This window comes from Labrus mixtus, chromosome 4 (genome assembly GCF_963584025.1).
Source record: "Labrus mixtus chromosome 4, fLabMix1.1, whole genome shotgun sequence".
NCBI lineage: Eukaryota > Metazoa > Chordata > Actinopteri > Labriformes > Labridae > Labrus > Labrus mixtus.
In genome coordinates, this window is record NC_083615.1 from 987,478 (window position 1) to 1,015,183 (window position 27,706).

General features: G+C 40.4%; 2 protein-coding genes across 2 annotated transcripts in view; both read right to left on the bottom strand.

The window, feature by feature from the left end:
• LOC132973508 (zinc finger protein 469) overlaps positions 1–3,353 on the bottom strand; it is a 236,888-nt gene extending 233,535 nt beyond the window's left edge. Inside the window, exon 1 of the mRNA XM_061036997.1 lies at positions 3,232–3,353. The gene's annotated coding sequence lies outside the window, so the exon portion shown is untranslated. The remainder of the gene's footprint in view (positions 1–3,231) is intronic.
• Positions 3,354–5,097: 1,744 nt separating this feature from the next.
• Positions 5,098–27,706, bottom strand: part of banp (BTG3 associated nuclear protein) — a 33,378-nt gene continuing 10,769 nt past the window's right edge. Inside the window, exons 10-13 of the mRNA XM_061035055.1 lie at positions 26,415–26,486; positions 24,327–24,371; positions 9,340–9,480; positions 5,098–6,451 (exon numbers count right to left, since the gene is read on the bottom strand). Coding sequence (XP_060891038.1) covers positions 6,335–6,451; positions 9,340–9,480; positions 24,327–24,371; positions 26,415–26,486 — 375 coding nt within the window. The 3' untranslated portion in view covers positions 5,098–6,334. The remainder of the gene's footprint in view (positions 6,452–9,339; positions 9,481–24,326; positions 24,372–26,414; positions 26,487–27,706) is intronic.

Genomic DNA, 27,706 nt, shown 5'->3' on the forward strand with positions numbered 1-27,706 from the left:
GGGCGCTACAGCTCGGGGGACCACAGAAAACAAGGGCATGTACTCATACCACCTAAACGCCTTGTAGTTTAAATATATTGTGTAGTATGACATCACTTTTCAAAACATCATTTCTAGAAAGAAACAATTTATCAGTACAATGTCAAATATTAAATTGATAAATTACGTCCAAGCTTGTAAACACCTGTCATAGCTTGTATGCATGTTTTGAGATGGTGGTGGACCCTGGTTTCTCTTTAGCCCTCCTGAAACTGGAAATCATGTTGTTGATCTTTAGCCATCCTCCTCCTCTTCCCATATCTCCCTGTGTAACTCTTTCATTCATTCCATTACAAATCTGTCAGCCAAAGATCATCTTGTTCCCTCCCCTGCCCTCTACAAATTCAGAAAAGGTCTTCATCTCCACCTTTGCCTGAGTCACACATGCTCGATCAGCTTTCTGTCCAAGTTAAAAAAAAAAAGCCAATTGTGAGTTTAAAGCAGGCACAAGTTTTCTGTCTTTTGTCCGCTGTGACTTTGGTGGCAGGTCTTCTTGGGTTTTGGAGTTTGTCCTGAAAGATGTGCTTTCAGAGCAGGACCCTGAATAACCAGACCCCGTGTGTTAAAATACCAAAAGGAGCCAAACTGTTCCCTCAAAAACACAATGAAACACCTCTTTCTCTCCACAAAGGTACTGAACATGAAGGAGAAGCTTGTGGACACACACACACACACACACACACACACACACACACACACACACACACACACAGTGACACTGTGATAGGTTAATGTATGATCATAACCAGAGATGGTGGGATGCAGTGTCAGACACTAGCCTTCACAGATCCAGAGACCTCTGAGTCCTTGTTTTTCTTAGCTGACCTCTTGGTACTATTGGAAACATACTCTGGAGATATTAAGTGAAGTACTGCATGCCACGTCTGGCATAATCAATTTTTTTTTTAACCATAACAAAGATAAGAGGAAGTTAATCAAACACAGCCTTTCTCAGAGCACTTACACCGCTGCTCAGTGTAGAGAAACTTGCACTTTCCTTTCATCACGTGAGAGCTTTCTGGCTTCAACAAACAAGCAGTCGTTCTCCCATGCAATCAGAATCCAAACTGGACCGCCTCTCTCGGTCCCAAATGCGTCTGAAAACAAAGAACCATTCTGGGATGATATAACTTACCAAGTGTAAAAAGAAAATACACTGCAGGATGCAGTCATTTCCGTCCCTGACCTCCATTGTAAGAACAATATAAGCCTTTTAAACCGGGGCTATCCTAACCCTGATGCTGATTTTCACAGACGTTATCAATCAAAGTTGTCGTCATTTGCCAAAGAGCATTCTAAGAAAAAGAAAACAAGAAAAAGCTGGGGCAGAAGACGTTCAATATCAGGTACTGTGTTCAAGGTGTTAACAACAAGGTCAGTGTACTGCTGGCTCCAAATGCAGCTTACTATTCTACAATTCTACATTTCACTTATCAGACTCTTTTCTCCAAAGCGACGTACATCAGAGAGTAAGAACAACACAAGCGAGGATCTAGAAAAAAGGGAACAATGTGAGTAAGAGCAAACGATCAGCTTTGAGTCTGATTGGACACACAGGTGCTGACAGGAAGTGACCAGAGGCAAAGCACAACATTGAGGGCAGTTCTTGAGAGCTCTAATCAGTATAGAAACCATCTTATAAGTCGTCATTATCAAACAAAAACCATCGTCATTACCATCATCATCATCAATAATATGGAGACCATCATCATTAAGTTAGTAGGTATTCATAAAGAGCTGGGTCTTTAGCTTTTTCTTAAAGGTGCAGAGGGACTCTGCAGATCACATGGAGTTTGGAAGTTCATTCCACCACCGGGGGGGGGGGGCGACATTTATTACATAAAGCCAGATATCTTCTTATAGTTTCCTGCAGCTTACAGTATCAGTATTTTCTCAACATCCTGTAATGATATTTGCTCATAATGGGGTTAAATGTTAATAAAATCGGCTACAGTCACTCAAACAGAACACAGTGTTTATCGTGTAAAGGCCTCTAGTTCAGACACTTACTATCAGCCAGTTAGATGTGATGTTTAAAGCACTGACGCTCATAAAACACGCCTGGCCTCCTAGTTATCAAGAGACGAGAATAGCCTACCATAAAGCCCAAACCCTTATATAATCTCACTTAATAAATCATATCATGTCTAGTTTGAGAGTTTATAAAACATCCTAAATGAAGCCCTTACCAAAGCCATACCCCATTAGCAGTCTTTTGGGAAGCCTTTAAATTGCACAATATCAAAAGAGAGGAAGTGCAGTTGTACTGAATACCAGCAGGGCACTGATTGGATAGGCTGATTGCCTAATCACAGCCGTGCTGATATTCAGCTCAATAATATGAAGTGTGCGTATATTGCTTTTATCATACAGTTCTACAAGTGGTACATATTGGTAGTAGGGCTGGGAGATATATCAAGTTTTTAAGATATATCGATATGTTTTCAAACAAGATATAGGGTAAGACGATATGGTTAATATGAATATAGTTTATGTTGCATTAAAATAACATTACAGAGGTGCCAGGTCACCTGTTTCTCATCTCACTGATGATGACTGACTGTCTGTCCTCCTCTCTCTCTCTTTTATTGTATTTAAGGAACATTTTTATTTTATAATATTACTTTTTAAATTCACAATCAGGTAGTTTATTCTCGATGTGTTTTCACTGTTAATAAAATACATATGGATATATATCGAGTATCGTCATTCAGCTAAACAATATCGAGATATGAGTTTTGGTCCATATCGCCCAGCCCTACTTGGTAGTCCATTTAAACAGTATTCAGAACACCTGGCGGGGGCAGATGGATAATCAAATTCCCAGTAATGTTATTCTCTACCAGCAGTGCTCGAATCTCTAAAGTCCAATTTGATTACTTGGTCAAAAGTTGGATGTGTTGTAATTCAGGCTATGGATCAAAAATGAGACTTTTATCAATGTAATGAATTCAGACATTTGTTACCTTTTGCCTTTAAGCAACACCATCACAGGCTGGTTTTCTGTGTCTTTAATGGAGGCTAATAAGGCTACCTCTAGTAGCCATATGAAGCTAACACCACAGAGGTCACGTAGCACCTGGCGAAGCCGTCACGCCCTCACGTCATCACGTTCGAGGTTCACCTTTAGTTCATCGACGTAATGCGCACTTCAGTTACTAAAACCGACAGTTAACTGAATGTCCAACTTACCTTTGAAGCTGAAATGTGGAGTATTCATTCGATGTCCGGTGTCGGGGCTGTCATGTTGTGCAGAGAGGAAGTATTTTGTAACTATTCTCTGGATGAGTTTGTACCCCTCCTCTTCCTCACATCTGCTCCTTAAGCTGAGGGAGTTCCTCCCATCCACGCTCCTTCAGCTGTCCTCCGCGCACCCACTCCTCACTCTTCCTACTGACTTTCATGAGTCAAAGGAATTCCCTTCTGGTTCTCATTAGCCGTTTTTTATTATATTTGAATCTATGGTAAAAAAAAAATACAAAACACAAAGAAAAAAAAACACGGAATAAGCTATAGACTACTTCCGTTTCCAGACATCTACTCTCAGCACGACCTCTTTAAAAGCCTGAACAACAGAGTTAAGTAATTAAATAAATATAAAAATGTCTTAAACTACAAAGGATAAGCAGAGAAGAAAAGCAAGCAAAAGATACAAATAAATAGGCTACAATCCAAAAAACAAACCAAGACACAGAGATGAAGTTTGTGGGAGAGGCTACTTGCAGTATTTCAAACGCAGAAAAAAACGTTTTTAACAGCTTTTAATTGTATTAGGCAACCAGAAGGGCAGTTGGATTTTAGACAATTCTACTTATGATCATTTAATTTAAACATCAAGAAATCTTAAAAAAAAAAAAAAAAATACAGAAACAAAAATCAAAACCACAGGAACAAGATCTTTCTAGAGGAGATGTTTTAACTAGCAAGTATTTCATGCCTTGTTTTTACCTTTTGAAAAAAAAAAATCCAGCATGTGAGACTATAAATAAATGTGTATACGCTGTAAACTGTGACACTGCTGCTCTGGTGTAATCTTTCTATGTGCATTAGACGGTTAAATCCTGACTGCAGGGAGCTTTGTTTTCCTAAGATTAACAATTTAGGATTTATGATCCTGGAGATGCGTCGTGTTTGGCCAGTTTTGCTCCAACAAATATGTTCGCTTATCTTTTTTTTTTTTTTTTACATCCTGACAACTCCTCCACGCTTGTAAAATGTTTGCAGACAGGGGTTAAAGGAGCCAGCCAAGGAGAGGTTGGTACTTGCATGTTGTAACAGAGAACACAGAGCGGCTCAGAGAAGGAAGAAAAAGATGCTCTCTGTCCGTCACTCCACTCCTTCTCCAGAAAACATGCAATCTGCTTCCAAATAATCTCATCTCTCCGTCTATCATTCATATCTGTTTTTCAGCAGGTTCTCTTCGGGGCAGCCTGAGAGAGGGTCTGTTGCTATGGTAACCACTCCAGCTCTTGGATGGAGCCCAGGGTTGTAAAAAGTGAAGAGAAAGAGCAAAGCCTGTTCCCCTTCCAAGTCCAAAATGTAATGGAAGGGGTCGGGGGGGGCGACAGTCGTCCAAGCCAACATTTGAACTCAACTACAGCGAGGTCATTTCAAAAGGGAGGACCCACAAGTCTATCCCTGTTCATTCTACCCCGGGAGGAACTGGACCTTAACATCAGAAACACACGTTCAGTTTGAGACATGGGATGAAAAAAAGAAGAAAAAAGAAACAAGGAAGCAGCCAAGACCATAATTGTTGTTTTATCAAGTTCATTTTGTCGCCTGGTTCTATCCCCCCCTTCCAAAATACACCATTACATCACACTGAGCATGGGAAACTACTCCAAAGCAACACACAGCCGCAGAGTGTCTCGCTTATCTTTTTTTATTGTCCACTGCAGAGAAATTCATCGTTAGTTGAACATCACTCCTAAACAACACATGTTCTCTGTGCCTTACCTGAGAAACAAACATGTCCATGCAGCCAGCAGAGGGGAACTGAAGATTTGTTATCAAAGTAAAAAAATAAAACTGTTTTAACCAGCACGACTATTTTAGAACAATTTTGACCAAAACCTTGTTGAGGATCAGTAAATGTTTGTTTTTTTGTGCAGTACTGCTGACATTACAGTAGTCCAATCCAATGGTTAGTGAAGTTGACATGATACTTATTTACTTGAGAAAAAGTAAATAAATTTACTCGACATAAAACACGACCTCAAAAACCAAACGTGCATTTCACGCTCCCATCAATTGTCTGTTTGTCTCGGATGAAAGCAATGTCATGTCTTGGGAATCCTTGAAGCTATTTTGGTGATCCAGGCTGCTGGAAAGAAAGAGTCAATGCATAAAAGAAACCACTTTTTTTTTTTTTATGGCAACCACAAACATGTTTTATTCACATGAATGTATCTTTCACAAACACAAAGCGGGTGGAAATAACCAACTTCAGGGCTTCCTTGGTATTCTACAAGAAACTTGAAATGTCTTCCACTGGCACCATCTCTTCTATTTCATGGTATTCTATCTCCACAATTAAAGCCCTCCAAATATTCTTTCTATGTTACAATGACATAAATCAAACAAACAAACAAACAAAGCATCATGAAAACGAGCTGAGCGGAGTAAAAGGCGGCCGGGATCACAGCCTGGAGAGATAGAATGGGGAGTTACAGAGAACCAGATTAAGAGCAACCAAAGCTAGCTGTCTTTAGCGAAATCTACTTTCCACTGCCGGCCATTGTGACAAGAACGACAGGAAAAGAGGGAGCAAAGTACTGGTTGTTTGAGGTGAGGATTAAGGGGTTTTACAAACCCTCATGGGGGTTTTTAGAGAGTTAGCCAAGCATCTTGACTCCAAGGAACTCTACTGTTTTCCAAGGCTGATGTAAACAAGCGTCTCTGCTGATGAAGTGGCAGGGTGATGGTCTGCATAAGCATCATCCTCCCTCGATAGACTATAATCCCACTGAGTATTTTGCGATGAGCCAGGTCCTTCTGGTGATGAAAACAACAGAAAGACCACATCTGATTTTTGGCCCATCAGGGTCTTTTCAAGCTCAGTGTGAACACTTCCACATGGTGACATCTGGTTGGCAACAAATTGAGTGAGAAGTTTTGAAGAGGAAAATAAAAAAACAAACAAAAAAAAGCTTCTTCCCTGTGTCTCATCAGTTTTTTTAAAGTCGTTCAGACTTGATTGCTTTTTCAGACCGTAAGCAGTTGTTGACCTCTTTATGTTCAATCGAGACTGGTTAGGTGATGCTGTGATACTTTGTTGAGCCATACAGGGTCCTCATGTGGCCACAGATGTGACAATCTGGACCACCTCGCCATTCTCTCCCTGTATGGCACCCTGGATGGCCTCTTTCACCTCCATGTCTGCTTGCAGGGCCGGGGCCAACTCAGCCGCCTGGAACACAAGAAACATAAGGAAAAGTTCAATCTTATGTAGCAACAGGAAAATGTTTTGCATAGAACATAGAAGTGACAGCAGAGATCAGAGCAGAAATATACCAGGAGAAAAAGAGGCCGAGTGACAGGTGAAGAGTGACGTGACAAGTGATGAGCTTTTTGTGTTTTGATGCCCTCTGACTGTCTCAATGGTCCGCTTCAGACAGGAAGGTTTTGTGCGGCTTACAAAAATCCTTAACAAATGATGAGAGAGGTTCATGACTCAGTCCTGGCTGATGACCATGAAGAGTGACTCACTCCTTCCTCAAAAGAATGCCAAAGGTTCCCTCAAACACACCTGCAGCATTTAATCCTCCCAGCCCAGCATACTGTCACTAGACAACAGTGTAGAGTGGAGCACAGCTGCTGCTCCACAGCAGCACAAACACAACACAGAAAACATGCAATGTAACCACTGGTGGTCAAAAAAGTGCCAAGTGAAAATCATGTACATAAATGTGTTTCACAGAGATAATGAAATGCTGGACATGTTGAACTGCAGGATCTCCACTTGTAAATATTGATGGAGAATCGGTTCATTGCATTGAACTGCATTTTTTTGTGCAAAGTCTCCTTAAGCTAGACTGTTAGCACAGATTTTAGACCAGAGCTGGAGATGAATCATGCTGCATGAAAATTCAGCCTCAGTTTTTTTTTGCAAACATGCAAAAATTCCCTCTGAAATGTAAAAATATCACCCCCCCACCACCCCCACACACTTTATCCACTTTGTGTGATGGAAACCATTAAATAAAGAGGGGGGAAAATGCAGAGATAAATAAATACAAAAGTCTAAGTAATTTTTGAAGAATTTGTATAAATGCTTCCACATGTCTGGAGACCGATGAGAGCAATTCTCTCAATTCAACACTTTTCAGAAAGGGGAGAAAAGAACAGTGCTGAGCTCTCTGTGAACTTTTGAACTCATAGTCGGCAATGTTTACATGCAGGGACGTCAAAACCCGACTGTGATAATAACCCACCTGGATCCAGACAGGGTGATTATCAATCTCTATTTAACTCAATCAGTGCAATAAGCCTTTACAACACAGATTCAGTGTGACTGTTCTTTCTTCACTTCAACTGTTTAAATCTTATGCAGTGAATCTTCTGTTCAGTGATGGAATACTGGACGGATAGATTTGTAGGTTTATATTCTGTTAAAGGTTAAAGAGAGTCTATTTGAGCATACTGTACTCGCTGCATGTTAGCAACTAGACTAGGCTAATCAGTCACTCCATGCTAAGTGCTAAGGCTAGCTCATGAAGTCAGTAGAACGCCAAATGGAGCAGCAAGAAATTCAGCCAGTTTCAAAGATGACTGGAGAAGATCCTGAAGTATGGACTCATTCAAAAATAGACTTTGAATCCAGAATCGTTTTGAATCAAAAATAGATTCTGAATCGAATTGTGACCCCCAAGAATCAAAATCGAATCAAATGGTGAGACACAAAAAGATTCCCAGCCCTGTTAGCAACAATCTGTAGTCAAACAGAAACAGTCTCTTAACGACTCCTGATCAACAGCGCATTGTTAATCAACAGATATTCTGTCCATGTGCCCTTAATGAACCCAAAGCTGATGACTAACTCTGGGCCAACTTTGTAGAGCTGTGTTCAAATCTGTGTACAATCAAACAACGGGAAAAATATCCTCTTCAAACAAATCAGTTAAGTAAACAATCAGTTTGACTGTGCCAAGCAACGTGGAGCACAGACCTTGGAACTACTCTGCACGGTGCGACAATCCTTTTCTTTTTTCTGTGCGAGTGCTCTTCAGACAAGAGTGTTTTGGAATGAATCAGTTTGTTGTTGATCCAAAAAAAAAAACTTAATACAAGATGCTTTAATCACCTCTATACGCACAGGAGGAAGAAAACAATTACCTGGCAACAGAGAGACAACAAACCAACAACAAGACAAGGTCTAACTGAGAGGTTAGGTTGAAGTCTTCACTGAAAAATCCAAAACATGTATGCATTGGTGATCCACATTTGCTCTGGGCTAGTTGTAATGGGAGGAAAACGATCAATCACACAGATTAAGTCTAGAGGGAGATCTGGAGCAGGGCACCGCTGGTATTTCATACAGACACTTTCCATTTGAAGTTCTCTTTTGTTTGTACAATAACAACACAACACAGACTTGACTCACATCGGGCCGAAAGCGTAGACAATGTTCAAACTCGAGGGAAAGATGTTAAAGGGATAAAAAAAGCAATGGTAACATGCTGTTTTATTATACTATTTACAGGGCTAACCTGACCACTTCAAAGACAACTTTGCCCTGTGTCTGTGCACCATCCTGACTCCACATGTCGCTGTGTTCTCTCAAGCAACATGGTGACCTCTCTTTTCATTTTAACACTACATCTACTCCACTTTTTTACGTGAAATATCAGTGGGCCCAAACAGCAGCCATAATGATGAAAAAAGAGAGTAACGCAAAGCTGACAAATTGTAGTTATGTAGTTTAGCTTAAATACAGAAATAATACTCACAGAAGGAGAGAAAAAATCACAAGGAAGAAACGTGTAGAACTCCTGAAATTGTGTCTATGTATTACATGACATAACAATTAGGTCTGTTTAGAGGTTATGTGGATGGAGCTAAATGATTCATCTGATCTTGAGGGTACAAACATGTTGTTGGGAGTCATTTACATTCGTTCTTTGGTCTGTTTTATCTGAGACGATAGCTGCATATTGATAACTTGTAATGCAACCCAATAACAAACAATTGTGAACATGTGGACAAGATCCTGGGAAGTGTGTTTTTCTTTCTGTGTGTGTGCGTGTGCGTGTGTGTGTGTGTGTGTGTGTGTGTGTGTGTGTGTGTGTGTTGTTTTACCTGTACGGCGGCAGTGTGATCTGCAACAGGGGCTAGTTGGACGTACTGCACTTGGATGTCGGGGGGCAGGGGGGAACCTTCAACTGCTGTAGCCCCGCCATCAGCTGACGCCACTGCTATGAGCTGAGCCCCACGAAGCACCTAGGACAGACGAGGAGGGAGAGGAGAGAGAGAGACCATCCTCAACATTAAACATCAGTACACACCGCTGGAAACAAGAACCAAATCAAAGCAAACAGCGGAAAGCCTCATTCATGTCCTATCTGATCTGTTTATGTTCCTTTATTGATTACAGCCATCAGTGTGTACATGTGCAGTGTCGAACAAGAAACTCTGCAGCAAAGAACAAGTCACACGGGGGTATCTGAGTGAAGTAAATAAACATTTCAGTCCTGCTGTTTTCACTCCTTCTAATCCAGCGTTTTGTTTTTACATCGAGACTTTATGGTGCATTCAACTCAATTATAATCTTTACAAGTTTCTTTTCCTGGGCTTCATAACAAGATCTGCTCGTTTTATTTCATTTTAAGTCATATTTTGACAAAGATATAAAAAAATAAAAAGCCTTGGCAGAGAAACGAGTGAATGCAAGGGGGATCCTAATCTCCCCACAGCGTTGAAAGTCAGCCAGGCGACATCAGTGCTCTGCGGTTGTGACACACTAATTACAGAGCGCAGTGGGGCAGCTGCCGTGTTGTTGGGTATTCCTATAGTTTGTTGAGGCTATTCCTATAGATAGACTGCAACCGCAAAGGAGAGCGTGTGTGTGTTTAGATGAGTGGCTCACACACACACGCACACGCTCTGGGATTAGCAAAGCACTGTCGTTAATTTTAAATGTGACAACAGACTTACAAATTAACATACAATCATGCTGTCACCACGGACACACAGAGAGAGACGAATGGAGGGATACGTTCACTTAGGGTTTTTTTTTTTGTGTCCTCATGTTTGTTTTAATCAGAGAAGAAGTCAGAGACAACACTACTATCCTCCAGTGTGTTCCAACAATAACTGTCTTAAAGGGGGAGGGGGTGCATTCCGACATGAACTGACTGTATGATCTCATTTAGATTTTTCCCTGTTTCAAGGCCTTGAACTGAAAACAGACCTCTTCCAGTGTCTTCTGTCTGGCAGCTTTCATATGTATGTTTTCTTTGTGTTCTTTCGTTGCAATGTCATGTGAGGTCTTGGTCTCCGGTTCAGACTGCTTCCAGCTGCATTTAGTGCTGGGACTGGCACAGGCATGCTCCACACAGACATTAAAAATGTTAAAGGAGAATATGCAAGCCTGCAGAAAAAAACCCAAACCCTCACACACAAACCACAATTACAGACGATGCTTGCCCCCTAACCCTTTCAATCCCAGAGTCCCACACTGCCTCCCAGCCCCCGGTCCAACCTTTGCTTTGAAGTTTTGAGTTAGTGACAGGCACCAAAGGTTCAGTTACCCCCCCCCCCCCTCCTAAAACCAACCAGCTTGCCTATTCACGTAAGACACTTTGCCAGTTTTACCACAAAATCTGCCGCCTCATCACCATAATGCGCCAGGCACCGGCCGACCCGATGGAAGCTATTAGTTTTAAAAAGTCTGTCTGACTCACCCGATCAGGCAACCAGGACGCTTCGAGAACAGACATGGATCGAGGCTAAGTGAGCGAGACTCTTTTTTGAGTTCAGTCAAATGAATCAGTGTTTGATCTACAATAAAACATTCCTCATCAATTAGAGCACTGGCCCGGAGGACACGTGTTAGCAGTGATCAGACTGTTAGAGAAATAGTTTAACAAGTTAGAAAATACGCTGATCGGTCGGAAAGGGAAATCAAAACCATCCGCCGGTCGATCGGCTGAACTGTTAGATTGGCTCAACATTAGCTTAGCAGATGGAATCACCTAGCTTGGCTCTGTCTCCGAACTTCTAAGAATCTCGTGGTATCATTGAATGCCTTTGTTCCAAAATGTCAAACTATTATCAGTACACATCATGGAAGGAGGCGCCCTCCTGCACTCGCTCAATCCATGTCATCGATGTTCACTCGAACAGATTAATAAGAACAATGCCAAAAAACAAAAAACCCAGCCAGCTGTTAAAGTGTGTCTTTATGGTAGACTCCTATAGAAGTCAAACCGTATCCTCACACTTCATCAACTTGTTTCTTTTTGGGAATCAAATGTAGTGCCTGCCAAGTGCTCATCTGTTAGCATGTGTGTAAATTCAAACATGATTATGTGTCTGTATTGTCAGACTTGTGTATCTAAGTGTATAATTACCAGAGATCAAGAGATGCTACGGTTGATACCCGATATCGTAAACCCTTGTCTTATTCAATTAGATTCTCAACCTCCATTTGAGAGCAGTTTGCATTCTCAGCTGTGAGGAGTCGTACACAGAGGCTCATAAAAGCATTTACAGAGTTGGAACGGTGTGTGAGATCTCTGCAGCGATTACACAGGAACTTCTCGGGTCCACATCCTGTCCCACGACTCGGTTCGTCAGACCATCTCGTCTCCACTGTTTGGGTGTGCTCATGTAGCGCTAGGCTTTCAGGAATAAACTCTTGTCGAATTAATCATCAGCGAAATCCATGCCCAAGACATGAACATCCAATGCACTAAAAAATATCCAAAGTTTTTCCTCGAGTAAGATTATTTTTTTTCCCCCATCAGTGTAATTTATTGGTTTGCAGTTTATGATTACTCAAAAGGTTCAGAGTACAAATAAAAACCCCATTGAGCAACATTAAGTGTTTCTGTAAGCACTGATGATAATTACCTCTCATTCAGCTAATAGGATGTAATCACCATCAAGCTGGTTGGCAATGATGCACACAAAAAATAATTACAAAATTGCATCATGGAAAGGGTTTAAGAGGAAGAGGATTGTAAGGTCGAATCAACAACAAATCAATATTGTAAGACATGACATACTGCTAAACAAGAGAAGAATTGTTTGCAGAGGCTTTCTTGGAGCAGACGACTCCCATGACACTCAGAAACTTCACAGCTTTGCCTTAATGCATCAGTTTTCATGCGAGAGCGGGGAGGACTCACTTAAAATGTACCCCACTATATTATCTTTGACATAGTGATCTCAATATGTCACACACATGGGCCATCATATGATCTTAAGGGTATTAACTACTGCTGACCTCAAAGTTTGATGAATAGTAACCCTTAAATAATCAGCACTGACTGGCTGCCCAGCACCATGCTGGAGGTCCAGAGAGCAGAGCAGACAAGCAGGATTTAAGTGATGGGAAGATCCCTGAACAATCAAGAGCATCTTAAATTCTCCGCAGGCTTTGCTTGCTGCCATGGGCTTCAGGAAAAAAAGGGGAAGAAAAAAGATAAATCTTTGGCTGATGCTGTAATGCTTTCAGTAATGGATCCAGTACATGGAGAGGAAAGGCAGAAAAATGAACAACAGCAGCAGCTTGATGCAGAAAACATTCATGACTGCAAGTCTGAAAGACAATAACAAACTGCATAAACACTTAGCTACAAAACCCTGCTCTGTGCTTCTCTGACCATTACAAAATGTAGGTTTTCTCCTTTCATTTCACATGAAAGTATTTAAGAACGACTAAAAGATTACTTAAAGTAAATTCTCGTCTTCATCATTTGTTGTGCTTGCAAAGTTTTGTTTCATCTGAAAATCTGCCTCCACAAGGCACATATTTTGCACAGGCTGGTATTGATTTCCAGGCTCACAGGAGGTCTCAGTAAAACTCAGCTGTTCATCGGACGATGCTATGAGTCACTCGCTTCATGTGCATGTGTGTGTTGGTGTCTGAGGATTTTTTTTTTCTGCTACACCCTTGCAGCAAATAAAGTAAATTCGAATCACCCACAGCAACATGATATCCTCTTTTTTTTGTGCTTTCCGAAAAGGCAAATGTGGTTCTTATCACTCTCAAAGAATGCCTCCTCTTCCTCTTTTGTTTTCAGATGTGACAAAAAAAAAACAGGGAACGCAGGGAAATGTTAAAAGAAACATTTGGGCTTTGGAGTGGCTGGAACTTCCTCCCGGGTTCACAGCCGCCAACAACATCTGCATCTGCCAACGCTGGACAGATGTCCAGGCAGAAACAATATCTCCGGGTGGGTAGGTGGTGTGGAGGAAAGTGGAATGGAAGGGGATAAATCCTGGCTGCGACTTGGCTGTAAATGTGCCCAAAGACACTGGGATTCTCTAATTGTTGTTTTTTAATGTAGACGGGTGAAACCGAAAAAACAAGACACTGGCCTACACACTTTTCACTGCAGCCATCAATTCTTAGTTACACAGGCTTTTCTTTATCTGAAGACTGTTCAGATTTATATGGAAGCCCTAAATTGACATGCATCCACACACTGTGGATTTACTTCCAAAGATCTCCACTTATTTATCTCATATGCCCAGAATAGCAAAAGCACAAAACAAACATAGAAATATGGTCTGGCCTATCACAGTTATGTTATTTGTTTTGTTTTCTTCCCAAAATTGCCAGAAAATGATCCAGTTATCACGAGAAAATAAGCTTTGTTATCTCGTCGCAAGAAAAATAAGTTAAGATCCATGAAAATCAACAGACATTAACAAGCCACCACTGGGAAACCAGCATTGTTAACCCGAGTTAACGGGATAAATGTGTCCACGTAGCCCTTCTGTAGATTTCAGCTTGGCCCAAACTTATATATTATTGAACTATAAAAGTGGAGAAGTGACAAAAATGTCAGAAGCTGAGGTAAGATTTCTCTTATTTGTAAGTTACTGTTCAGTGTTTCCACAAGTGATAATCTCCTTTTACACACTACCTTTAAATTATTGTCCTGCTTGACCCCTGACCTTGTAGCCTGGCCCACTGCTTCCCATCTCCACCCACATACCCGGGTCCTTTCCAAATATCCACAGTTCAGTATGCAGTATTTTTTTTAGGGAGTTTCAGTATACTGAACCCTCGTGGTCATTTTTTGGGTCCACCTCAGTATACTGAACATTTCAGTATGGATACTAACTTCCTGGTTTCATGCAGTATGGATCGGATTCATCCTTTCAGGAAATGAATTGTATTTTACCACCCACAATGCTGTGCAAAATTAAACGTAAATCGTCACTTCACGTGCGCCTCCAAATCAAAACAAACGAGCGTGGATTAATTGAATCAATTTTTAATCTAGAGTTAAAGTCCAGACTGAAATCACTACTTTAAATTAACAACAGAAAATATAACAAATATCTGCATTATTATAAAACCTTTCCCCCTCTATTTAAATAATGATTTCACTATTTAAATGTGTCTTTATTGGTTTATTTTATATTCTGTATATTATTTGTACTTTCCTTTATGTACTGTATGTTATTTAGTTATTTAATCTGTCTTTTACTTGTGACATTGGTTTTTTTTTACCTGACTGTATTTGAGCATTACTCTTCTTGAATAAAGCTAAACAAAAAAAATAAATAAATAACGGGTGAATGCGGCCGGTTCGGGAAACGTAAATGACGCCACTTCCTTGAATTAATCAGACGAAGTAGGAACAAATATCTGCCTACTGAATAGTAGGTACTAAACAGTAAACAGCAGATAGTAGGTACTGTTTACTGACAGATTGAAGAGGTACTTGGCAATTCGGATGCTCACCCTGACACTGTTTCTAAACCAGAGCTCAACACCTGTATCCAATCAAACCCTCCCTTGCATCCTTTGCTCTGAAAACTCCCACCAGCAGACTGGGAGTAGATTCAGACGAGGCTTGGAGAAGTTTTAATGACTAAAAAACAGCTTGACTTGAATCCTGATCCAGAACCAGCAAATCAAAGGGGAACTGATGACAAAAATAACAGCTGTAATTAAAAGTCAGGGCCCCTTAAAAAAATGAAATGGAAGAAAACTCAACTGAAAGTTCTCTCTGATCCCTCAAGAACAAATCCAAACTTGGCCTCCTTAATTGTCGAAGGCGTATTTACGGTGTCTGTGAATTTAATGGTTTAAGATGATGACTTTATTATGTTTTTAATTATCCAATTTAGTCAAGGGAGTCTGAGGAGATGATACACACAGGTTGTAAAACACAACTAATAAAATACCACAATGCATGAAACACAACCCCAATGTGTCATTATGTTATATTATTTATTTAGAATAGACATATGCACTATGATAAATGCAAATCCCTTCCTAAATCAAATCTTTTTTTCCCCAAAAAACTCAGCTGACTCATCTTTTTCTGTGTTTAGATCTGCATTTTAAATATTCAAAACAAAAGAAAATGCTTTAACGAGTGGATCTAAAGACCTGGGGCCGTATTCACGAAGCCTCCTAAGTATCAAGAGTTGCTCCTAGTGACAAAATTCTGAGAAAATTCTTGGAATCAGGACATTTTCTAAGGATTTCCCCTTAAAGTTGAGACTAGATCCTTGTAAAGATGAAAGTTATTCACAAAGCATCTTAGCCCTTAAAAGAGCTCCTAAAGTGTCAAACTGTGAGGAGGACTTTTAACAGGATGAAGAGTTTCTCAAGCTGAGGAGGAAATGAAGAAATGTTCTGCAAACACTACATGAAGAATATTATTGCATCATAGCATAGGCTTGAAAGGTCTGCACAAAATGATTTAACATGTAAGACATGCATATTGAGTTTCTCTACATGTGCTCACCTCCACAGGTTCATCCTATGTCTTACAAATGATCACACAAACGCTAATGTCATAGTGTTTATAATTACATAATGTCTGACTAGATTCTATGATTTACCTTTTTTTCTCCATTTTGTTGGATCAACCAATCACAGCTTCTGAAAAAATGTGTCATACCTAGCAACGGGGTCAACCACGCCCTCTCAATCAGATAAAAGTTTCTGTCTCTTCCTTGTTCAGATTTGCTCTGAGATCTAAATCACTCCTAGGCGAGCTCTCTGAGAGGATTCTCAGAATGTTTGTGAATACGGGTCCTGACATTTCCAAATGACCTAACACTGACCTCGAAAGGGAGCAGCCAAACTTCAACAAATCTATCTGGAAGAGGACTCAGTGGGCCCTCAACATGAATGCAAACAAACACCTCTGACAACTGTAGGCAAGAATCCAACTGTTTTACTTGAAGCCTTAAGTCACCTGTCAGTTCATATCAAAGTGTGGAACAGTCTTAAACTCACTGAGGCATCACATCTATCAGAACCATTTCTCCATTTATGTCCAGTAAAAATGTAGTCTCAAACATTGCATGTTTGCATCATTTTTTATTTTCTGCTATATGCTATTTGGCCATCTTTCAAACAAAACAACAGCTTTCACCATTCCCCTACTGCAGGCATATAAATGAGACAGAAACAGCCAACAGATGAGCCATCAGGTCTGTTACTCACATAATGCTTATTCAGACTATGACTACACTGTTAGTCAGATACCTTGATTCATTTGTTTACGTGACAGAAAATATGACTTTGGCCTGGTCAAAATCACCCCAGAGTCCATGTAAATAAACGTGTGCCATGAGAAATTGCTGTCACTGTCAGGGGGAAATGTTGAAACCAAGGGATGATGAAAAGACGTCGGCGTGGGAATGGTGAGAAGAGCTCCACCGAGCCTGTGCTGATGCTGAGTCATACTGTGATGCATCTGACACATCTGGTCCCTCTTACTCTGCCCACAAAGACAAAAGACAACACTGCTGGGGGTACCCTCCTGTGCACTGCTCCAAAATGCTAAATAACACACACACACACACACACACACACACACACACACACACACACACACACACACACACACACACACACACACACACACACACACACACACACACACACACACACACACACACACACACACACACACACACACACACACACACACACAACCTAAGGATTCCCCAATCTGCGACCCTTTATTTCCAGGCTGAAATGCCACAAGGACACATAGCATACCACTTCTCCTTTGAAACACAATCCACCACTAGACCTCTAAATCCTACACTGCTTACGTACATCCCACTTACGCTAAACATCGGTCGTAAAACATCTTGTTTGTATCTTTTCATCTCCTTTTACCCTCCCTTCATGCTATGAATCACAGGAATCCCAAAACCCCGTACACACAAGAACATTCCTGAGCAGAGAGAAAAAAAAAGAGGGGACAACGGAGGAGCTCGGGACACGAGCCAGCTGTTTGATTCCAGCATAAATCACACCCTGATTCTGTGAGATTGACCCTACAGATTGTTGAGGCATCTGCTTTGTGTGAAGGAACGACGTGTCACGTGATACTGGAGCAGCGTACATTCACTGAAGGGTCTGTCGTCCCTGGTCGATACACACAACTTTTACATCAGCGCTTGAAGTGCAACATGAGTTCAGAGAGGGAGGAGGAGGAGGAGGAGGAGGAGGAGGAGGAGGAGGAGCTGAGGGCAAAAAAAACATTAATTCATCTGTTTCCTCTTCATCTCTTCTTTATGACCTCACTTCATTCCCTTATGTTTCTCTCATTTGCCCCCCCAACCCTATTTCACAAAATGTACAGCCCATACTTTGCCTGGTTGTGTTTTAACAGGGCCTAGGAGCAGTTTTCTTTTTTGAGGACCAGTGTAAAGCTTGTCTCTGTTCTGTGACCCATTTCCCATAATGACCGTGAATAATGCCACTTGGGACAGTCAAACAGATGCACTGCAACATGTGCTGACAGAAAGTAATGGCAGAAGTTCAGCCAGGGTGAGGAAATGAGATGGGGGGACTGAGTTCAGACTCTTGACAATCGCAGATTAAGACCCCGGTGGGCGGCAATCAGGTCTGTGAGGAGGACATGACGCAGGGCGATAACAGGATCAGATCATTTGAAAAAGTAAATGGCTGTCTCTTGAGATGCGCCGATTTTTCAAACTGGTTTTACAGCTTACATAAGACAGTGATCTGAACGCTATGAGCTCACCGAACAGTGCATTTCCTTCCTTTTTATATGTACATCACATTTTTTTGGTTTTGCTTCAAATATGCACTTTAACATATATATCTTTGATTACACAGCTCTGGATAACCCTCTATATTGTTATTGCACATTTACCACTGTCATCACTGTTTCTACAAACTTACATCTCTTACCTCCAGCAAGTATTTTTACATTCAGTTGACAAGCCTGAATAAATGTTGTATTTCATTTTTCTTTTTTTTTTAAACCAGTAAGAATGTAGTTTAAAGAATTAAGTTAAATCCTTGATGTATAAATCTCTTCTTATTCTTATTTTTTATATTCTAAGTGCTTATTTATACATTCTTATATTGTTTTATTTGCTCTGATAACCTGCTGCTGTAACACCACAATTTACCAGTTTGGGATCAATAAGGTCATTCTATTCTATTCTATAAAAGAGTGACACTTAAAAAAGCATGGTCAAAGCCATCTGAGCCAACGGAGGCCACTACTCCCTTTATTTTTTTCCCCTATGGCACCTAGTTGAGCATGTTTGTTTAAAAGAGTGTTTTCTTTTGTCCACTTCACGGCTCAACTGGTCTCAGTTTTCAATCATAAATGGGACAAAACATCTTTTCCAGACAGTCTCCTGTTTTTGGCTTTCCTCTCTCTATCCTTTTTTCCTCTCCTCCTCATCAGCCGCTCCTTTCATCTTCCAGTTCTCCATTTGGTCTGCATCAGTGCTGGGTAAGATCACAGCTCAGAAAGAGGAGGGGCACAAGATAGCAGGCTATGACAGACAGGGAGTGCAGTAAAAGTAAAAGTTATTTTATAGTTTCAAGGGTCCGCCTTCTCCTCAGTCCTAAGAGGGATTTTATTGGCCCACAGAGAACATTGGATTCATTTTTGTTCAGACTTTCGGCTGGCACAGTTAAGCTTAGATCAGGGCTAAACTGGCATGGACTGATTCGGAAGCAGATGCAAAAAAAATATCTGAAGCTAAATAAACATATTCAAATAGTGCAAGACAAGCTGGTCAAACAGATGAGTAGTGAAATCTGTGAGGCACGTTGTGATGCAGTACATGTCAGGTGCCAATAACTAGCATAATGACTTAACACAGGGTGGAAAGGACGAGTCTGCAGCCTGCTCATCACTTTACCACAGCAAGTCTTCTCACTACAAAGACAACTCCATTTATTTTGTCAGTAAAGTTGGAGCAGGTGGTTGCCCCCTTTTCATTTAACAAGGCCCTCAAATTCTCTCTCGTATGTCTTATTCAAAGAATCCCATTATGGAGCTACTTCTGTTGTGCAGCAGAAAGGGAAACATGCTAACAGCTAGTTAACTTGCTGACAGACATTACTGACTCTACCTTGAGACTTTTTTTTTAAATAACAAATGTATTGATTTGCAGATTTAATAACCAGACATGGATGGATATATCTTTTAGCAGTGGTGACCACACAGCACTGATTACCTCCATCATAATCAAGTCTTAATGCTAAATGTTTTAAATCTTTAGCCAGGAATAGAATTCATGAGGAAAATCCTAACAACAAAAAAGAGCATAGCAAAAGCAGTAAGTATAAAAAACACTGAGCGAGACACCTCATAAAACAGTTCACACAACTGCAATCCCCACCCAAAACTAAGATCCCAAAAGAACGATGGGAGCCAGGCCACTTCGGAATCTCCACTTTCATCATGAATCTCAACGGGAAAAGCGAATGTGCAGACAGCAACAGAATGGTGTGCATTTGTTAAGAGTCTCTGATGGAGGCTAATGCAGCCTGGGGGTGTACACTTCTGACAGCCCGTGTGACCTGAAGTGATTGGATGAGGCAGGTGGCCTTTAAAAGACAGGTGTAAGCAGCTACAGCTACACAGCACAGGGAAGATTAAAACAAAAAAACAACAAGAAGAGTGAGACTGAGAGGAGGGGAAAACAGTCCGGGGGATAGAACAAAAATGATGAATTGCGTATGCTAGGTTACACTAACACAACCTCAGCAATACTCTGCCGGATTACAAAAACAGTGACATCATATGTAGCCTATTTAATCTAAGCCTCTCTGTAAACACACAAATTACACATTTAAAAAAAAAAAGTCAGAAATAAGTCTGATCCGTGTTATATTTGTCCAAGGCTCTTAAAATCTAGTCCAAGTTACATTACACTCATCATGATAAAGACATAATATTTCATTTGTCTGCAAGCATATCTGGTAATAGTGATTTATCTAAGAATAAGTGCTATCACTTATATGTTTCCCTTCAAGTCTCCTTGTGTTCTATCTGGGATTCATCAGATTTAGGAGCTGACCCAGCTCTGCTCCCAGAGGCTATGAGAACAGACAAGTGAGGAGAACCTACCACTGTCATGTGTAGTACAACTGCATGTGTGTGAAAAGCTTGACCTGCAACATGACGGTTAAAGAATAAGTCACAGTGTGTTTGATTTGGCACAGCACTTATATCATTTTACTGAACCAAACAAAGCATGAGCTAAAAAGAAAGGAAAAATAAAAAAAGATTTTTATTGGACTAGGCTCCCAGACACTGCCACGGGAATAGAGGCCTTTGTGAAGTTCTTTGTTCTCAAGTCCTGCAGTGCTTTGGTGACGTTCTTCAAAGAACCAGCGCCTATACATCCTGTGATGTATTCTCAATTACAGCTTTTTTTTAAGCATGTTGTGTACCGCATAACTTATACCCTACAGACATAACAAATCTGAGGGAAAATCTCTACCAACTGCTTTGAATAAAAGTTGCAAAATGTGCGTCGTGGTGCAAAATCTAAACCAAAAGCTGCCCGACACTTCTTCCAAGATCCCAGTGAGAGACAGAGAGGAATGCTGCAGTCAGGCTCAGCATGCAGGTCACCCGAGGACACAAGCATGAGTGTGTGTTTATGAGTGTGTGAGAGAGAAGGAGCATGAGGATGTGTGGTGACTACCTCAATCAATTGGAAACACACACAGAGCCCAACAACCCATAAAACAATACAAACAACAACAAAAAGCTCATATAAAGCAGATGCATTCACACATTATAAATGTGCAAGTACATAGATAGCCAATGGCGCCGTGAACGTATGAGGGAATCGGATGACTGAGGTCTTAATCAGACCATTAAATGGAGAACTTAGCAGCCGAAAGTACATTGTTCCAGGCTGTGGGTGGCTTGTAACTCGTCCATCTGCCCATATTCTAACATATGTGTAACATATGAAGGCTGAGTTTTAAAGCGTAGCGTTAAAGGTCCCTAGAAAGCAAAAGTATTGTAATCACATTACTACTTACTGCATTGGAACAAAAACAGGCGCTACCATACTGAGTGAACAAATAGGTAGTTACTTCCATTACATTCTCAATCCTCTAAAGTCTTTTCATTGGCATAACGTTGATGGAAAAAACGACTTTGCCGTATTCAGACTTCAGTTCATGCCAGAAACGTATGAGTTATGAGTAGAGTGAACATGACTGAGCCAACTGAGAGGCAAATACAACTCAGAAAGTTTAAATTTATAGCCATAGACGACATTTTTGAATATTTTTACTACGACCCTTGAAAGTAAGATGCAATGTCTTTGAGAAACTTTACTGGGGCTTTAAAAACAAGAGGCTGTGTTGGATGGGTACGATGTCTACGGTACAGCTGACGAGAGGATGAATTATGATCCGACAAGAATGGTTCGAATAGTGGTTCCAAACATTTGGTTGTTTATCAGTAGGCCAAAACATGGCACAATTTACGGCACTGTGAGAATGGCAAATCATGTATATGTCTCATGGTGGTAATTAATCCTCCTTCATTTACTTCCCAAGTGCCTGGTAAACAGAAGCATGGCACAACTTATCAAATAACCTTCCAGAAATGTGCTCTTAGAGAACGCCATTTCTCGAGTGCTGATGATGATGGTGCATTGTTTTGCAACAGATGTTGAGAAAAGTACAACTTTCTTTCTGTGCTTGATAACTCTTTTTTTGGCAACCCAACTGCACTCACACATTGGCCACTTGGTGCATAGAATAAGCTAAACAAAAGAGGAGGTCATTTTCTGCCAGTGCTTATGTCTGATTGTTGTATGTTTACTTGCTTTTGTTTACATTGGTGGTTATCATATTTGGTGACTAAGAGACAAGAACCAGCATGAATTGAAGCAGACTTTAGAAGTAAGGTCATGAGTGTCATTCCTAATGAAGCCATTCTGTTTTTTGTTAAGACAGGTGTTTTATGAAACAGCCAATAAGAGAGATTTTCACAAAACAGTGTAGCCCTCGAGACAGGCAGCGTGAGACAGTACTTCCTTCCCTAAAGCCTTGCTGCTAGCTGAACACGATGAACTCATGAATGTGTAATTATTATGTGTTGGTCTTCAGGCGTCCATATGTGGCCTTCAATGGTCATACACATGCTGGCTCTCCTTTGATCCAGACTCACTTGGATCTCAGAGAAAAGAAAGGAGAAACAGGAAGGGCCCTCCATCCAAAACATCCCAGACAGAGATGGAGGAAGGAGAGGGATAAACAAAGACATGGACACTGGGCGGAAACGTGGAAAAGTATCCATTTATGTGCGTTTACAGCAGTGTGGGTGTATGTTTCTAATTAGTTTACATTTTTTTTGCAGGCAATAGAATGTTAGATTATAACATTTTGGAATTGCAAACATTTGTATGTTTGTTTTGGTTTGTGTCAGACTTATCATGACCTCATTTTCTTGATGTTACTCTTTTGTCTTGTAATTTTTTTTTATTTGGTCCTTTAAATGTTTGTTTTGTTTCTGCAACATTTTTACCCTCCTACGCATGTCTGTGGCCTCAATACTAATTTCCTGCTTATATTTTGATACTTTCTTGATTTGAACAACGCTTGTGTTGAACTGCATCTTCCAAATTAAGAAAATATTTGCCAGAAGTACTATTATTAGACATGTCAGTACCACACAATGATACCGCAATATAGGAAAGGAATGATGTTTTTCGCAAGTCACAAAATAAACATTGTCGTATCTCACATGTCTTGTGACTGTATCCAAGATGACTCACATCATCCATTGTGGTAATGCGCCACTTTGTCCATACATTTCAATTGACACACACTGAGAACCGACTGAAAAAAAAAAAAAAACAATCTTGTAGATTTTTTTCTTCTGAGTTGGTCCTTGCTTTCTCATTTCTCACTGTTCCACTAATAAATGGTTGGAGTAACGCAGTAGAGCAGCAGCAAAGCTAGTATAGAAGAAGAAGACTGCTAGCTATTAAATATAGATGTGAACAATGCTGGATAATTTTAAATACTTGAAAATTGGTTTTGTTTATGCCTTAGGAGAAAGCCTTTACATTGGAAAATAATTCAACACATATGTTGCAGCTCAAAAGGTTGAGAAACACTGAATGTACTGTAAACATAACTTCTGTTTGTTTACAGGAAGACGCAGCTGGACATTTTCAAATGCCTTATTATACCAAAAATATATACAGTAAGTTATATTTTCTGCCTCACTAGACAGTGATCTTGTATTTCTTATGGCTCTTTCCCTCAACCTGCCTGAGCAGCGCTTGTTGTTGGCCTTGTACTGTCATGGTGTTTGTAAGGTTGTGTGTCAGGATCAGCACTGCTGTTTAGCCTTGTCTTTACATATTAAAAGTTTGCCCCTTTGTATGGCCATAAATAATCTGAAACTGTAGTAAAGGTTGAAATATTAACATGTGAGCAGTGTCTAAGTGGTGAGAGGTGAATGTAGCATTAATAAATGGAAGCATTTATCAATCTTAATATTTTTCGCGTAACATTCCCAACATACCCAAATCAGGACAGCTACACTCACAGTGACACAATCATGGAAGAACGTGACCTCCCCTTACAAAGATGACACCAGGTGTTTTTAGAGATATAGTACAAGTACTGTTCATACAGCAAAAACTCCTGAGTGTTGTATCCATGAGACATTAGACACTGTGAAAGTTGTGCCTTTTGTCTTACATAAAACTACTCTAATTCAGACCCTTTAAGAATTGATGCGAATGTATGGTTGATTGATTGATTTCTTATTGTATTCTAACTCATATTTAGTTTACTCAGAATGCGTTCTTACCTGTCCATCCTGTCCAACATGTACCTGGTGGATCTGAAGGTTTCCCTGAAATAGAGAAGTGAGATGTCATGTCAAAGTCCTGATGCCAAATCATCCAATAGCAGCTCTGTAACATCTTTAACCACAAAACGTAAAGATACCATACAGATGCATGTTGCTAATGTCCTTGCTTTCCCATCTGCCATAACCTGTGCTGAGTTGACGGTGATAAGATCTGAACTGTCACAAGAACATTGTTTAGCCAATGAACAATGTTGCAGAGTGACAGAGTTGATATCTGCATGTCGAAATGGTCTACACAGGAATTACAGCATGTTGGGTTTGGCAGAGAAGTGTTTGCAAATGATGACATAAGAGTGCAAAATCGGATGTAATGTCAGCTTTTCTGCCATTTCTGGCAACACTGATACTGCTGTAAAGAAAAACAGAAACTGGTCCAGGCAGGAATAAGCCTAATCACTGTCTCATCAAGATAAAATGACCATCAGAAAGGATCTGAACACCCACAGTGATGTTAACAAGACCACAAAAGAGAGGACATCATATGAGCCATATTTAGCCAATCCCAGGATTCAGCTGTGTTCTCTTGCTAATTTTATTTCATGTATATATCAAGCACTGGCTGCGCTGCCATATGGCCAGAGAGCAGTGCAATCTCTCAAACAGCTCATTTCCTTTTCAAGCACGCACAAACCCATGTCTTTGAAGAAAGGGGCCGGATCCTAATGAAAACATATTCCATGAGTGGCAGTTGAGAGATTTGGGATTTTGTTGCTAAGCTTTGAACTCCAAAAAAACAAACAATATCAAGCAATAGGAAGGAGAGAGGAGAAGAAAATCTGGGCTCAGCCACAAAGAGCAGGAAAGACTTTAAAGCTTTTCTGCCTCCAATTCACTCCGTCTCTCTCACTCAATGGTGCACTTCTTCTTCTTGAGTGTCGTTTAGCACAACCGAATAGGAAATGAGGAAAAACACTTGGTCAAGGTGTCAACTGCTTTTTGCACAAATGTCATGCATGTGTGGAACATATAATTTACAGTATGCGATTACATGTGTATGTGTGTACACAGACTGGCTCCTCAGAATAAATCTTTATCCCACATCCATGAAGAGTCACTAACAATGATGCTTAAGTGGAAATTCCTCCGCAGCAGTCAGTGTGGCGCAAAGTTAGGTTTTGTTTTCAGCTGGCAGGCTAGTGCTGTGTGTGCAGGCATACAGAGTGCATGCCTGCTGAGGGACAAGAGACATCTGGGCATTTTATGCAAACAAAGAGCATAACCCCATGCATAAGCAGGCGGATATATAAACATTAACATGCTCAACACAGAACATCTGTTTTTGCTAAAAAAATTCACTGATGACTTAAATGTTGTCAGGTATTACTCGGGTAGGTTATGCTTCACTGGGATTGCCAATAACATGGACCAACACAAACATACAGAGCTCAAAGGACATATCAATGTTTTAAGAGTCTAACTCAATATATTTGACAGATGAAAAATTTGAGTTTAAAATGTTTCTTCCCTTTTCTTCTTTCATATGTAGATTCACTTACAGTCACAAAAATTGGGAGTCAGCCAATTAAAACGTTATAGCTAAATTGATGTAGTTCTCAAAACGTGTATTCACGGCAAAAACTCTTCCTGTCCCAGGGCGACCGAGCATTGGTGAATTAATATGCTGCCACATATTTCATTTTTCTCATGGCCAGTCAAATATTGCAAGTCATCAGCTTGCAAGAAGTTGACCAAATAGAAAACCGGACTTTCCAAAGAAACAAACTGAAACTCCCACACTTAAGTATTTATTCTTCTTCCCCCAAAAAAACAAGCATGAGTTCACTGTAACAGTTATATTCTTGTTTGGAGACTAATTCTCCTGACTGACATGTTTGCAAAGAAATGTAATACACCAAGAAGAATGATTCAAGAAAAGGAGCGGCTCTTTTCTCCCCTTAAACACACACACACACACACACACACACACACACACACACACACACACACACACACACACACACACACACACACACACACACACACACACACACACACACACACACACACACACACACACACACTTGCCTCACTGTCCTGTGTGATCTGCACCTCCTCTCCTTGAGGCACCTGGGCAATGTGCAGCTGTCCTTGTGGAATCTGAGAGGAAGAGATGAAGGATGAGAGACATCCGCAGTCGGACATAATATTTAAAAAACCATAAAATTGGCAAAACCATGTTTTTCACTAAACCTCTGACACTATTTTCAAGTACATTGACATCTACATATATTGTTATAAAGTAATAAATTATGGTTAAAGGATGTTTCATACAATTTTCAGCCAAACAATTGTCAGACACAATGGTTGCAGAACTGAACCACACACAGTAAGTATACTTGATGGCATGCCCTTTGCTGTATTAGCAGCACTCATAAATTTGAGGCTCAGCTGCAACCTCTAATAGCCTGCAGAGCGTCGAGAGGGTAATAACTGCACAGCAAGCTCCTGACAATCATCGGTCTCTCCCAGTCCTCCATCTTCTGCAGAACTTCTCATCCTGCCTGTCCACCCTCTTTCTATTATATCTTCCAGTCACCTATCATCAGGACCTCCAAATCCATGCATCATGTAGGAATCTTTTAACAGCAGTAAAACGCTATGCTGTAAATTATGAGGCAGCTTGTATCAGTGTCATTACATACAGTGGGTGTACCTCCCAGCAGAATGAAAATTACTTCTCTAATGCTCACTTAGTATAATCAAATCATGTGTTGTAATTACAATCACATATTAAAGTTGTTTACTGTCACACTGCTATTTACAACAAAAAAACTCATTTGTAGCACTACAGAGAGAAAATCTAATTGACTTCCCCCATGAAAACCCATTCATTGTCTCACAGCTGGTGTGTGTCTTTCATTGGCTGATTGAATGCACAGAATGTAAAGGAGCTGCTCTCAGTTTAAGTCAGAAGACCTCAATTAAAAAAAACATACACTTGACACTTGTGTATTATTTTACTTTGTTCATTTATGTATTCATGTATGTCTTTGCTCAGCACATAAATGCAAAACAGAGGTGTTGACTTATAGTGAGAGGACATGACAAGGCCCAACAATATCTCGATCGGTCCCTGACGTATTCAGTAAAATGTGTATTCTGGGTGGTTTCAGAGCACATGGAAGAGTAAATATGAGACCCAGCATCTTCCATTTTGATTGCCAGCCAATACCAATGTATTGGTCCTGAATATCACCTTTGGTCTTGGTGGATGTATGAGGTCATCCAATCCCAGAAATATCATAAAAGAGAGCTTATTGAGCATGTAGAGGTAGAGGATAAAGGGATGATGAAGACTCTTGCTGTTAGACAGTAAA